General features: G+C 44.3%; 1 protein-coding gene across 1 annotated transcript in view; it reads right to left on the bottom strand.

Annotated features, from left to right (window-relative positions):
* ngly1 (N-glycanase 1) overlaps positions 1 to 14,331 on the bottom strand; it is a 52,045-nt gene that overhangs the window by 4,144 nt on the left and 33,570 nt on the right. The window contains exons 7-8 of the mRNA XM_070880880.1: positions 13,985 to 14,130; positions 5,039 to 5,149 (exon numbers count right to left, since the gene is read on the bottom strand). Of these exons, the coding sequence (XP_070736981.1) occupies positions 5,039 to 5,149; positions 13,985 to 14,130 (257 nt within the window). The remainder of the gene's footprint in view (positions 1 to 5,038; positions 5,150 to 13,984; positions 14,131 to 14,331) is intronic.

Raw genomic sequence — 14,331 nt, 5'->3', positions numbered from 1 at the left:
GGGTTGGGAGTTGCTCATGACAAGATTTTGAGGGGTCTTTATTAAAAAAAAGGGAGGGGTGGTGATAACAGAAGTTTTGAAGGGGAGCTAGACAATGCCTCCTGATATGTAACAACTGACAATATTTACCAGCATTGGAACAGAAAAAGGAATTGTATACTTATGAGTTGATTGGGAACTGAAATCCAAGGGAGTAGGAGCTGGATCTCATGGACAAGATTAACTTTGAGAAGGCCTAGTAGAGTTTGTAACCATTAGACTTGAGTGGGAATCAAGGGTCTAATGAGACAGAGAGGAACTTAAAGGAATTCTTAGTAAAGAGAAAGTACTAAAAAGACTTGCATTTATAGAGCACCTTTCATGACCACCGGGCGTCCCACAGCGCTTTACAGTCAATTAAGTACTTTTTGAAGTGTAGTCACTGTTGTGATGTAGGAAACTCAGCAGCTAATTTGCGCACAGCAAGCTCCCACAAACAGCAATGTGATACTGACCAGATAATCTGTTTTAGCAACGTTGACTGAGGGATAAATATTGGCCCCGCTCTTCTTTGAAATAGTGCTATGGGATCTTTTATGTCCACCCGAGACAGCTGAAGTGGCCTCGGTTTAATGTCTCATCTGAAAAAAGGCACCTCCGACAGCGCAGCACTTCCTCAGCACTGCACTGGAGTAGTGTCAGCTTAAGAGTTTTGTGCTCAAGTCTCTGTAGTGGGACTTGAACCCACAACCTTCTGACTCAGAGGCGAGAGTGCTACTAACTGAGCCACTGGCTGACACTAGAGAAATTAACAGGACTGAAAGCCGACAACTCCCCATAACCTGGTGGCCTGCATCCTAGGGTTTAAAGAAGTGGCTGCAGAGATAGTGGATGCATTGGTTTTGATCTTCCAGAATTCCCTAGATTCTAGAACAGTCCCCATGGATTGGAAGGTAGGAAATGTAACCCACTGTTCAAGAGAGGAGGAATAGAGAAAACAGGGAACTATAGGCCAGTTAGCTGGACATCAGTAGGAAGAAGATTCTAGAATCTATTATTAGGGATGTGGTATCAGAGCACATGGATATTCACAATATAATTAAGCAGTCAGCATGATTTTATAAAAGGGAAATTGTGCTTGACAAATCTTTTTTGAATTTCTTGAGGGTGTAACAAGCAGGGTAGATAAGGGGGAACCAGTGGATGTAGTATATTTGGATTTTCATGAGGCATTCGATAAGGTGCCAAACAAGAGGGTGTTACACAAGATTAGTGCTCATGGGATTGGGATAATATATTAGCATGGATTCAAGATTGGCTAAAGGACAGAAAACAGAGTAGGAATAAGCGGGTCATTTACAGGGACCAGTGCTTGGAACTCAGCTACTTACAATCTATATCAATGAATAAGATGAGGGGACCGAGTGCAATATAACCAAGTTTGTTAACGATACAAAGCTAGGTGGGAAAGTAAGCTGTGAGGAGGATGCAAAGAGATATAGACTGGTTAAATGATTAGGCAAGAAGGTGATAGATGGAGTATAATGTGGGGAAATGTGATATTATCCACTTTAGTAAGAAGAATGGGAAGCAGAACTTTTTAAAAAGGTGAGAGACTGGTAAATGTTGGTATTCAGAGGGAAACATAACATTTTTAGAGAACTCTTAAAAATGTAATTCATGGAAAGTGGGCATCGCTAGCAAGACCAGCATTTATTGCCCATCCCAATTGCCCTCAAGAAGGTGGTGGTGAGTCCTTCTTGAACCACTGCAGTCCATGAAGGTACTCCCACAGTGCTGTTTGGGAGGAAGTTCCAGAATTCTGACCCATCGACGATGAAGGAACGGCAATATATTTCCAAGTCAGGATGGCATGCGACTTGGATGGGGAATTTGCAGGATGTTCCCATGCACCTGCTGCCCTTGTCCATCTAGGCAGTAGAGCTCACTGGTTTGAGCGGTGCTGTCGAAGAAGCATTGCCAAGTTGCTGCAGTGCATCTTGTAGATGGTACAAACTACAGTCATGGTGGTGGAGGGAGTGAATGTTTAAGGTAATGGATGGGGTGCCAATCAAGTGGATTGCTTTGTCCTGGATGGTATCAAGCTTCTTGAGTGTTGTTGGAGCTGCACTCATCCAGGCAAGTGGAGAGTATTCCATCACACTCCTGACTTGTGCCTCGTAGATGGTGGAAAGGTTTGGGGTGTCAAGAGGCGAGTCACTCGCTGCAGAATATCCAGCCCCTGACCTGCTCTTGTAGCCACAGTATTTATGTGGTTAGTCTAGTTAAGTTTCTGGTCAATTGTGACCCCCAAGATGTCTTTGGTGGGGGATTCGGTGATGGTATTGCTGTTGAATGTCATGGGAAGGTGGCTAGATTCTCTCTTGTTGGAGATGGTCATTGCCTGGCACTTTTGTGGTGCGAATGTCACTTATCAGCCCAAGCCTGAATGTTATCCGGGTCATGCTGCATGCAGGCACTGACTGCTTCATTATCTGAGGAGCTGCGAATGGAACTGAACACTGTGCAATCATCAGCGAACATCCCCACTTCTGACCTTATGATGAAGGAAAGGTCATTGATGAAGCAGCTAAAGATGGTTGGGTCTATGATACTGCCCTGAGGTACTCCTGCAGCAATGTCCTGGGGCCGAGATATTTGGCCTCCAATAACCACAACCATCTTCCTTTGTGCTAGGTATGACTCCAGCCAGTGGAGAGTTTTCCCCTTGATTCCCATTGACTTCAATTTTACTGGGGCTCCTTGATGCCACACTCAGTCAAATGCTGCCTTGATGTCAAGGGCCGTCTCACCTCACCTCTGGAATTCAGCTCTTTTGTTCATGTTTGGACAAAACCTGTAATGAGGTCTGGAGCAGGGTGGTCCTGGCGTAACACAAACTGAGCATTGATTAGAAGGCTATTGGTGAACAAGTGCCGCTTAATAGCAATGTTGATGACACCTTCCATCACTTTGCTGATGATTGAGAGTAGGCTGATGATGGATTGGATTTGTCCTGCTTTTTGTGGACAGGACATACCTGGCAACACAGCATGATGGAGGGTGTCCTCAGTGTGAAGACAAGACTTCGTCTCCACAAGGACTGTGCAGTGGTCACTCCTACCAATATGGTCATGGACAGATGTATGTGACAGGTAGATTGGTGAGAACAAGGTCAAGTAGGTTATTCTCTTGTGTTGGTTCACTCACCACCTGTCACAGGCCCAGTCTGGCAGCTATGTCCTTCAGTACTCGGCCACCTCGGTCAGTAGTGGTGCTACCGAGCCACTCTTGGTGATGGACATTGAAGTCCCCACCCAAGGTACATCTGTGCCCTTGCTACCCTCAGCGCTTCTTCTAAGTGGTATTCAACATGGAGGAGTACTGATTCATCAGCTAAGGGAGGACAGTAGGTGATAACCAGCATGAGGTTTCCTTGCCCATGCTTGACCTGAAGCCATGAGACTTCATGGGTTCTGGTGTCAATGTTGAGGACTCCCAGGGCCACTCCCTTCCAACTGTATACCGCTGTGCCACCATCTCTGATGGGTCTGTCCTGCGGTTGAGAAAGGACATACCCAGGGATGGTGATGGAGGAGTCTGGGACGTTGGCTGAAAGGCATGATTCGGAGTATGATTACGCAAGACTGCTTGACTAGTCTGTGGGACAGCTCTCCCAATTTTGGCACAAGTCCCCAGATGTTAGTGGGAGGACTGAGTCTACTGGGTTGGGTGTGCCATTATCATGCCTGAAGCCAGTGTCTGGTGGTCCTTATTATTGTTTTTCGTTTTGGTTTAGTACAACTGAGTGGTTTGGTAGGCCATTTCAGAGGTCAGTTAAGAGTCAACCACATTGCTATGGATCTGGAGTCACATATAGGCCAGACTAGGTAAGGATGGCAGATTTCCTTCCCTAAAGAACCAGATGGGTTTTTGCAACAATCCGGTAGTTTCATGGTCACCATTACTGATACAAGCATTTTATTCCAGATTTATTTAATTAACTGATTTTAAATTCCCAAGCTTCAGCGGTGGGATTTGAACTCACGTGTCAATCATTAGTCCAGGCCTCTGGATTACCAGTCCAGCAACATAACCACTATGCTACCATACCTTACTGTACTCTGCGACAGGTAGATTGATGAGGATGGGGTGAAGTAGGTTCTCTCACTATCTGCTGCAGGCCCAATCTGACAGCTATGTCCTTCAGGATTCGGCCAGCTCGGTCAGTAATGGTGCTGCCATACCTCTCTTGGTTAACAGGATAGGTGCTGAGAGGCTGTTTCCCCCGCCTGGGGAGTCTAGAACTAGGGGCCATAATCTCAGGATAAGCAGTCAGCCATTTAGGACTGAAATAAGGAGAAGTTTCTTCAGTTAGAGGATTGTGAATCTTTGGAATTTTCTACCCCAGAAGGCCATGGATGTTCAGTCATTGAGTATATTCAAGACTGAGATCGATAGATTCTTGGGTGCTAAGAGAATCAGGGACAAGAGGATAGGGCGAGAAAGTGGAGTTGATGTCGAAGTTCAGCCTGATCTTATTAATTGGCGGATCAAGCTCGAGGGGCTGCAAGGCCTACTCCTGCTCTTATTTCTTTTGTTCTTACATAGGTCAAAGATGAGGGATGAGAGTGCAGGTGTAAGGGTGGGAGGGGGATTTTTTCCCCCCATATGCAGACAGTGAACGGAAGAATGACATAAATTATGTAAATATTAGTAACATTACATTTGTACATTCTTAAACACTACTGTCTACTCTTAATAATTCAAAGCAATTTTTGTGCCTAATTCAAACTATGCAGTAATTTGCATTCAGCAAAAAAGCAGGAAAAATAGGAATTTAGAGCTCAAAAATTCAAAATCAGGCAATTCTAATTAAGTGACTTTGAATCAAGAGTTGATTGTATATATTAAGGCAATGAACCAGTAGGTGGACATACTAACTATTGCACACATCATTTCTGTAACACTTTTATTTTCTCAATAGAAAAGTCATTTGCACATATGTATTCACATATAGTAACCCAAATAGGTCAAATCCTAAAAGTTATACACTTACCTCAGAATTTAATTTATTAATAGTTTCTCGAAGCAATCCCTCCCCGAGTTGGGTTCTGCAAGTCAGAAGCTCTGCATGCTTGCATGAATATCTCCAGCTAACATCAACCACCTGAAATGATCATTTGAACAACATGATAAATGTTATGCAACCACTGATGTTCAAAGAGGTAAGTTTTAATGAGGGTCTTAAAAGGAGGGAAGAGGTGAAGAAGTTTAGGGAGGGAATTCCACAACTTACAGCCTAGACAACTGAAGGCATGGCCACCAATGGTTAAGGTGAAAGAAGCAGGGATATGCAAGAGACCAGAGTTGGAGAGTTGTCAGTTGTAGGACTGGAGGAGGTTACAAATATAGGGAGGGGCAAGGCCATGGAGGGATTTGAACACCAAGATGTGAATTTTAAATTAGAGGCGTTGGTTGGCTGGCATGCATAGAGCACTGGGGTAATTGGGAGAGCAGGACTTAATACGGGCAGCTGAGTTTTGGATGAGCTCAAGTTTATGGAGGGTGAAAGATGGGAGGGTGACCAGCAGAGCCTTGGAATAGTTGAGTCTGGAGGTAACAAACATGAATGACAGTTTCAGTAGCAGATAAGCTTAGGCAGGAGCAGAGACCGGCAATATTACAGAGGTGGAAGGAGATGATCTTTGAGATGGAGAAAATAAGGGATCGGAAGTAACATAGGACTCCAGGTTGCAAATTGTTTGGTTAAACCCGAGACAGTGGTCAGGGTGAAGCATGGAATTCATGGCAAGAGAATGGAGTTTGTGGCAGGGGCCAAAGCCAATGCTGTCCTAAAATGTAATTGAAAAAAATTGCAGCTCATCCAGGACTGGATGTCAGACAAGCAGTGGCAATGGAGGAGTCACAAAAGGGGGTGGTGGGGGTGAACTGAATGTTGTCAGTGTACATGTGCAAGCTGGCATCATGACTGAATGATGTTGATGAGGGGCAGCATATAGATGAGAAATAAGAGGGGGGCTGAGAATAGATCCTTGGGAGTCTCTAGAAGGAATGGTGTGGGGGCAGTTAGAGAAGCTATTGCAATTAGATTCTCTGGTTTTGGCTGGATATGTAAGAATGGAACTAGACAAGTTCCGTCGCACTCAGGCTTTGGACGACGATGGCATGGTCAACCTGGTCAAATGCTGCAGAGATCGAGAAGAACAAGGAGGGATAGTACACCATAGTCAGAGGATGTCATTTGTGATTTTCATAAGGGCCATATCAGTGCTGTCGTAGGGGCAAAAACCTGATTGGAGGTGTTGAAACATGAAGTTGTGGGAAAGATGGGCATGGATTTGGAAGGCAACAACACATTCAAGGACTTTTGAGAAAAAAGGGAAGTTGGAAATTGGGTTGTAGTGCGCAAGGGTGGATTTTTTGAGGAATGGCTGATGAAAGCAGATTTGAAAGGGAAGGGGACAGTACCAAAGGAGAGGGAACTGTTTACAATGTCAGCTAGCACGACGGCCAGGAATGGAAATTGGGTGGTCAGCAGTTTAATGGGAATAGGTTTGAGAGAGCAGGTGGTAGGTCTCATGGACAAGATGAGCTCGGAGCGGGCATGAGGGGAGATAGTCCCTGACTACGATGTATCCAGCTGCAGGTCCTGTCAGACCGCATGACGGCACTGGAGCTGCGCATGGATTCACTCTGGAGCGTCCGCGATGCTGAGGATGTTGTGAATAGCATGTTTAGTGAGTTGGTCACACCGCAGGTAAAGGTTACAAAGGCAGATAGCGGATGTGTGACAATCAGGCAGAGCAGGAGTAAGAAGGTACTGCAGAGTAAGAAGGTACTGCAGGAGTCCCCTGCGGTCATCTCCCTCCAAAACAGATATACCGCTTTGGATACTGTTGGGGGAGATGGCTCATCAGGGGAAGGCAGCAGCAGCCAAGTTCATGGCACCATGGGTGGCTCTGCTGCACAGGAGGGCAGGAAAAAGAGTGGGAGAGCTATAGTGGTAGGGGATTCTATTGTAAAGGGAATAGATAGGCGTTTCTGCGGCCGCAATCGAGAATCCAGGATGGTATGTTGCCTCCCTGGTGCAAGGGTCAAGGGTGTCTCGGAGCGGCTGCAGGGCATTCTGGAGGGGGAGGGTGAACAGCTAGTTGTCGTGGTGCATATAGATACCAACGATATAGGTAAAAAACGGGATGAGGTCTTACAGGCTGAATTTAGGGAGCTAGGAGTTAAATTAAAAAGTAGGATCTCAAAGGTAGTAATCTCAGGATTACTACCAGTGCCACGTGCTAGTCAGAGTAGAAATAGCAGGATAGTTAAGATAAATACGTGGCTTGAGGAATGGTGCAAGAGGGAGGGATTCATAGTCCTGGGATATTGGAACCGGTTCTAAGGGAGGTGGGACCAGTACAAACCGGACGGTCTGCACCTGGGCAGGACCGGAACCGATGTCCGAGGCGGAGTGTTTGCTAGTGCTGTTGGGGAGGGTTTAAACTAATATGGCAGGGGGATGGGAATCTATGCAGGGAGACAGAGGGAAGTAAAATGGGAGCAGAAGCAAAAGGTAGAAAGGAGATAAGTAAAAGTGGAGGGCAGAGAAATCAAAGGCAAAAATCAAAAAGGGCCACATTGCAACATAATTCTAAAAGGACAAAGAGTGTTAAAAAAACAAGCCAGAAGGCTCTGTGTCTCAATGCGAGGAGCATTCGGAATAAGGTGGGTGAATTAACTGCGCAGACAGCTGTTAACGGATATGATGTAATTGGGATTAGGAGACATGGCTCCAGGGTGACCAAGGCTGGGAACTCAACATCTAGGGTTATTCAATATTCAGGAAGGATAGACAGAAAGGAAAAGGAGGTGGGGTAGCGTCACTGGTTAAAGAGGAGATTAACGCAATAGTAAGGAAGGACATTAGCTTGGATGATGTGGAATCTGTATGGGTAGAGCTGTGGAACACCAAAGGGCAGAAAACGCCAGTAGGACTTGTGTACAGACCACCAAGCAATAGTAGTGAGGTTGGGAATGGTATCAAACAGGAAATTAGAGATGCGTGCAATAAAGGTAGAGCAGTTATCATGGGTGACTTTAATCAACATATAGATTGGGCTAACCAAACTGGTAGCAATACGGTGCAGGAGGATTTCCTGGAGTGTATTAGGGATGGGTTTTCTAGACCAATATGTCGAGGAACCAACTAGAGGGCTGGCCATCCTAGACTGGGTGATGCGTAATGAGAAAGGACTAATTAGCAATCTTGTTGTGCAAGGCCCCTTGGGGAAGAGTGACCATAATATGGTAGAATTCTTTATTAAGATCGAGTGTGATACAGTTAATTCAGAAACTAGGGTCCTGAACTTAAGGACAGGTAACTTTGATGGTATGAGGCATGAATTGGCTAGAATACACTGGCAAATGATACTTAAAGGGTTGACAGTGGATAAGCAATGGCAAACATTTAAAGATCACATGAATGAACTTCAACAATTGTACATTCCTGTCTGGTGTAAAAATAAAACTGAGAAGGTGGCACAGCCGTGGCTAACAAGGGAAATTAGAGATAGTGTTAAATCCAAGGAAGAGGCATATAAATTGGCCAGAAAAAGCAGCAAACCTGAGGACTGGGAGAAATTTAGGATTCAGCAGAGGAGGATAAAGATGTTAATTAGGAGGGGGAAAGTAGAGTATAAGAGTAAGCTTGCAGGGAACATAAAAACTGACAGCAAAAGCTTCTATAGATATGTGAAGGGAAAAAGATTAGTGAAGACAAATGCAGGTCCCTTGCAGTCAGAATCGGGTGAATTTATAATGGGGAACAAAAAAATGGCAGACCAATTGAACAAATACCTTGGTTCTGTCTTCACGAAGAAAGACAAAATAACCTTCTAGAAATACTAGGGGACCGAGGGTCTAGCGAGAAGGAGGAACTGAAGGAAATCCTTACTAGTCAGGAAATTGCGTTACGGAAATTGATTGGATTGAAGGCCGATAAATCCCCAGGGCCTGATAGTCTGCATCCCAGAATACTTAAGGAAGTGGCCCTAGAAATAGTGGATGCATTGGTGCTCATTTTCCAACATTCTATAGACTCTGGATCAGTTGCTATGGATTGGAGGGTTGCTAATGTAACCCCACTTTTTAAAAAAGGAGGGAGAGAAAACAGGGTATTATAGACTGGTTAGCCTGATATCGGTAGTGGGGAAAATGTTGGAATCAGTTATTAAAGATGGGGACAGCATCAAACAAGAAATTAGAGACGCGTACATTAAAGGTACAGCAGTTATCATGGGCGACTTTAATCTACATATAGATTGGGGTTATCAAACTGGTAGCAATACGGTGGTGGAGGATTTCCTGGATGTATTAGGGATGGTTTTCCAGACCAATATGTCGAGGAACCAACTAGAGGGCTGGCCATCCTAGACTGGGTGATGTGTAATGAGAAAGGACTAATTAGCAATCTTGTTGTGCGAGGCACCTTGGGGAAGAGTGACCATAATATGGTACAATTCTTTATTAAGATGGAGAGTGACACAGTTAATTCAGAGACTAGGGTCCTCAACTTAAGGAAAGGTAACTTCGATGGTATGAGGCGCGAATTGGCTAGAATACACTGGCAAATGATACTTAAAGGGTTGACGGTGGATAGGCAATGGCAAACATTTAAAGATCACATGGATGAACTTCAACAATTGTACATCCCTGTCTGGAGTAAAAATAAAACGAGGAAGGTGGCTTAACCGTGGTTAACAACGGAAATTAAGGATAGTGTTAAATCCAAGGAAGAGGCATATAAGTTGGCCACAAAAAGCAGCAAACCTGAGGACTGGGAGAAATTTAGAATTCAGCAGAGGAGGACAAAGTGTTTAATTAGGAGGGGGAAAATAGAGTATGATAGGAAGCTTGCTGGGAAAATAAAAAGTGACTGCAAATGCTTCTATAGATATGTGAAGAGAAAAAGATTAGTGAAGACAAACATAGGTCCCTTGCAGTCAGATTCAGGTGAATTTATAATGGGGAACATAGAAATGCCAGACAAGTTTGAACAAATACTTTGGTTCTGTCTTCACGAAGGAAGACACAAATAACCTTCCGGAAATGCTAGGGGACCGAGGGTCTAGTGTGAAGGAGGAACTGAAGAATATCCTTATTAGGCGGGAAATTGTGTTAGGGAAATTGATGGGATTGAAGGCCGATAAATCCCCGGGGCCTGATAGTCTGCATCCCAGAGTACTTAAGGAAGTGGCTCTAGAAATAGTGGATGCATTGGTGATCATTTTCCAACAGTCTATCGACTCTGGATCAGTTCCTACGGACTGGAGTGTAGCTAATGTAACACCACTTTTTAAAAAAAGAGGGAGAGAGATAACGGGTAATTATAACCGGTTAGCCTGACATCAGTGGTGGGGAAAATGTTGGAATCAATTATTAAAGATGAAATAGCAGCTCATTTGGAAAGCAGTGACAGGATCGGCACAAGTCAGCATGGATTTATGAAAGGGAAATCATGCTTGACAAATCTTCTAGAATTTTTTGAGGCTGTAACTAGTAGAGTGGACAAGGGAGAACCAGTGGATGTGATGTATTTGGACTTTCAAAAGGGTTTTGACAAGGTCCCGCAAAATTAAAGCACATGGAATTGGGGGTAATGTATTGCGTGGATAGAGAACTGGTTGGCAGACAGGAAGCAAAGAGTAGGAATAAACGGGTCCTTTTCAGAATGGCAGGCAGTGACTAGTGGGGTACCGCAAGGTTCAGTGCTGGGACCCCAGATATTTACAATATACATTAATGATTTAGACGAAGGGATTGAATGCATTATCTCCAAGTTTGCAGATGACACTAAGCTGGGTGGCAGTGTGAGCTGTGAGGAGGATGCTAAGAGGCTGCAGGGGAGTTGGACAGATTAGGTGAGTGGGCAAATACATGGCAGATGCAGTATAATATGGATAAATATGAGGTTATCCACTTTGGTGGCAAAAACATGAAGGTAGAATATTATCTGAATGGTGACAGATTAGGAAAAGAGGAGGTGTAACAAGACCTGGGTGTCTTGGTACATCAGTCACTGAAAATTGGCATGCAGATACAGCAGGTGGTGAAGAAGGCAAATGGCATGTTGGCCTTCATAGCGAGAGGATTTGAGTTTAGGAGCAGGGAGGTCTTACTGCAGTTCTGCAGGGCTATGGTGAGGCCACACCTTGAATATTATGTACAGTTTTGGTCTCCTAATCTGAGGAAGGACATTCTTGCTATTGAGGGAGTGCAGCGAAGATTCACCGACTGATTCCCGGGATGGCAGGACTAACATATGAAGACTGGATCGACTAGGCTTATATTCACTGGAATTTAGAAGAATGAGCGGGATCTCATAGAACCATAGAAACATAGAAAATAGGTGCAGGAGTAGGCCATGCGGCCCTTCGACCCTGCACTACCATTCAATAAGATCATGGCTGATCATTCACCTCAGTACCCCTTTCCTGCTTTCTTTCCATACCCTTGATCCCTTTAGCCGTAAGGGCCATATCGAACTCCCTCTTGAATATATCCAATGAACTGGCATCAACAACTCTCTGCGGTAGGGAATTCCACAGGTTAACAACTCTCTGGGTGAAGAAGTTTCTCCTCATCTCAGTCCTAAATGGCTTACCCCTTATCCTTAGACTATGTCCTGTTCTAGACTTCCCCAACATTGGGAATATTCTTCCTGCATCTAACCTGTCCAGTCCCGTCAGAAGTTTATATATTTCTATGAGATCACTTCTCATCCTTCTAAACTCCAGTGAATATAAGCCCAGTCGATCCAGTCTCTCCTCATATGTCAATCCTGCCATCCCGGGAATCAGTCTGGTGAACCTTCGCTGCACTCCCTCAATAGCAAGAACATCCTTCTTCAGATTAGGAGACCAAAACTGAACACAATATTTCAGGTGAGGCCTCACTAAGGCCCTGTACAACTGCAGTAAGACCTCCCTGCTCCTATACTCAAATCCCCTAGCTATGAAGGCCAACATACCATTTGCCTTCTTCAACGCCTGCTGAACCTGCATGCTAACTTTCAATGACTGATGTACCATGACACCCAGGTCTCGCTGCACCTCCCCTTTTCCTAATCTGCCGCCTTTCAGGTAATATTCTGCCTTCATGTTTTTGCCACCAAAGTGGATAATCTCACATTTATCCACATTATACTGCATTTGCCACGCGTTTGCCCACTCACCTAACCTGTCCAAGTCACCCTGCAGCCTTTTAGTGTCCTCCTCACAGCTCACACTGCCACCCAGTTTAATGTCATCTGCAAACTGGGAGATATTACACTCAATTCCCTCATGCAAATCATTAATGTATATTGTAAATAGCTGGGAGCCCTGCGGTACCCCACTAGTCACTGCCTGCCATTCTGAAAAGGACTGTTTATCCCGACTCTCTGCTTCCTGTCTGCCAACCAGTTCTCTATCCACGTTTGTACATTACCCCTAATACCATTGCTTTAATTTTGCACACCAATCTCTTGTATGGGACCTTGTCAAAACCCTTTTGAAAGTCCAAATACATCACATCCACTGGTTCTCCCTTGTCCACTCTGCCAGTTACATCCTCAAAATTCTAGAAGATTTGTCAAGCAGGATTTCCCTTTCATAAATCCATGCTGACTTGGGCCGATCCTATCACTGCTTTCCAAATGTGCTGCTATTTCATCTTTAATAATTGATTCCAACATTTTCCCCACTACTGATGTCAGGCTAACCGGTCTATAATTACCTGTTTTCTCTCTCCCTCCTTTCTTAAAAAGTGGTGTTACATTAGCAACCCTCCAGTCGATAGGAACCGATCCAGAGTCGATATAGACTATTGGAAAATGATCACCAATGCAAACATATAAAATTCTGATGGGATATGACAGGTTAGATGCAGGAAGAATGTTCCTGATGATGGGGAAGTCCAGAACCAGGGGTCACAGTCTAAGGATAAGGGGTAAGCCATTTAGGACCGAGATGAGGAGAAGCTTCTTCACTCAGAGAATTGTGAACCTGTGGAATTCTCTACCACAGAAAGTTGTTGAGGCCAGTTCGTTAGATATATTCAAAAGGGAGTTAGATGTGGCCCTTACGGCTCAAGGGATCAAGGGGTATGGAGAGAAAGCAGGAATTGGGTACTGAAGTTGCATGATCAGCCATGATCATATTGAATGGTCGTGCAGGCTCAAAGCGCCGAATGGCCTACTCCTGCACCTATTTTCTATGTTTCTATGAAAGTAGAGAAAGATATAGAATCGGGACTAGGAACAGTGACGCAGCAGGACAGCTGATCTTAATTTTATTGCCAAAGAAGTACATGTTTTGGAGCGAGGATGGAAGAAAAAGGAGTTTTAAGGTGACATATATAGTGGATAAAAGAAAGCAGGGGTTATCTTTACATTCCAGGATGATCCTGGAGTAGTAAGCAGTTTTGGTCGACGAGTGCATGGCCTTGATGTGGTCCAGACAGAACTGGCGATGAATGGCTAATCCAGTTCTGAGTCACATACGTTGGATGTCTGCACCCCACAGATTTAAGGGAGCGGTTGAGGACCATACTCAAAGGAAAGACCGGGGTGCAAGAGAGTAAGTGTTTTACTAGAACTCTGGTACGTTCCCTAATGATTATCCAGTTATGACCACCCTGTTATTGTGGATATTTTCTTGAGGGTTATCTGAAGCTGCATGAGAAGAATCCAAGTCCCAACTGACAGATTTACCCCTTCATTTTGCATTAGTGAGTCAGGGTTGAGGTGTCTCACAACATAAGGTGTCGTGATGAAAGTTTGGAATTAAGTAACCCCTTTATAATAGACTCAATTATCTGATGCCTGAACGAGACAGGTCCACAGCAGCGCATAGCAATATTAATGATTGACTCACTAATGCAAACTGAAGAGATAGATCTGTTAAATGGATTGTCACCCAATTAGGATTTACACAAGTACAAATTTTACCTCATCCTTCGAAACCGCAAAAACGTAAGACAACTTCTTTCCCCATCCAATTTCATATAGGAGTGGTTTGTCACAGACATTTTCACAGGGATCACAATGCAGCCACCTTTTCTGGGAGGTGGAGTACACCTCCGTCCACACATGATCTGAAAAGACAACCAATACTCAGTTACATGATTAAAACCAACCATCTGGTTATACTAGAGCTAATTGCCTGAATTTGCTGAAAACACTTTAGTACAACACATGCGCCCACTATTCCCTTGCATATATGACATTACATAACCATCAATTTATATTATGAATCACCTCACTTGTACACTTGGTGCAGAACAATGTTGCTATAA

This window comes from Pristiophorus japonicus, chromosome 5 (genome assembly GCF_044704955.1).
Source record: "Pristiophorus japonicus isolate sPriJap1 chromosome 5, sPriJap1.hap1, whole genome shotgun sequence".
Classification (NCBI taxonomy): Eukaryota; Metazoa; Chordata; class Chondrichthyes; family Pristiophoridae; genus Pristiophorus; species Pristiophorus japonicus.
The sequence above is the reverse complement of the archived record's forward strand: the minus strand, read 5'-3'. Positions and strand labels throughout refer to the sequence as shown.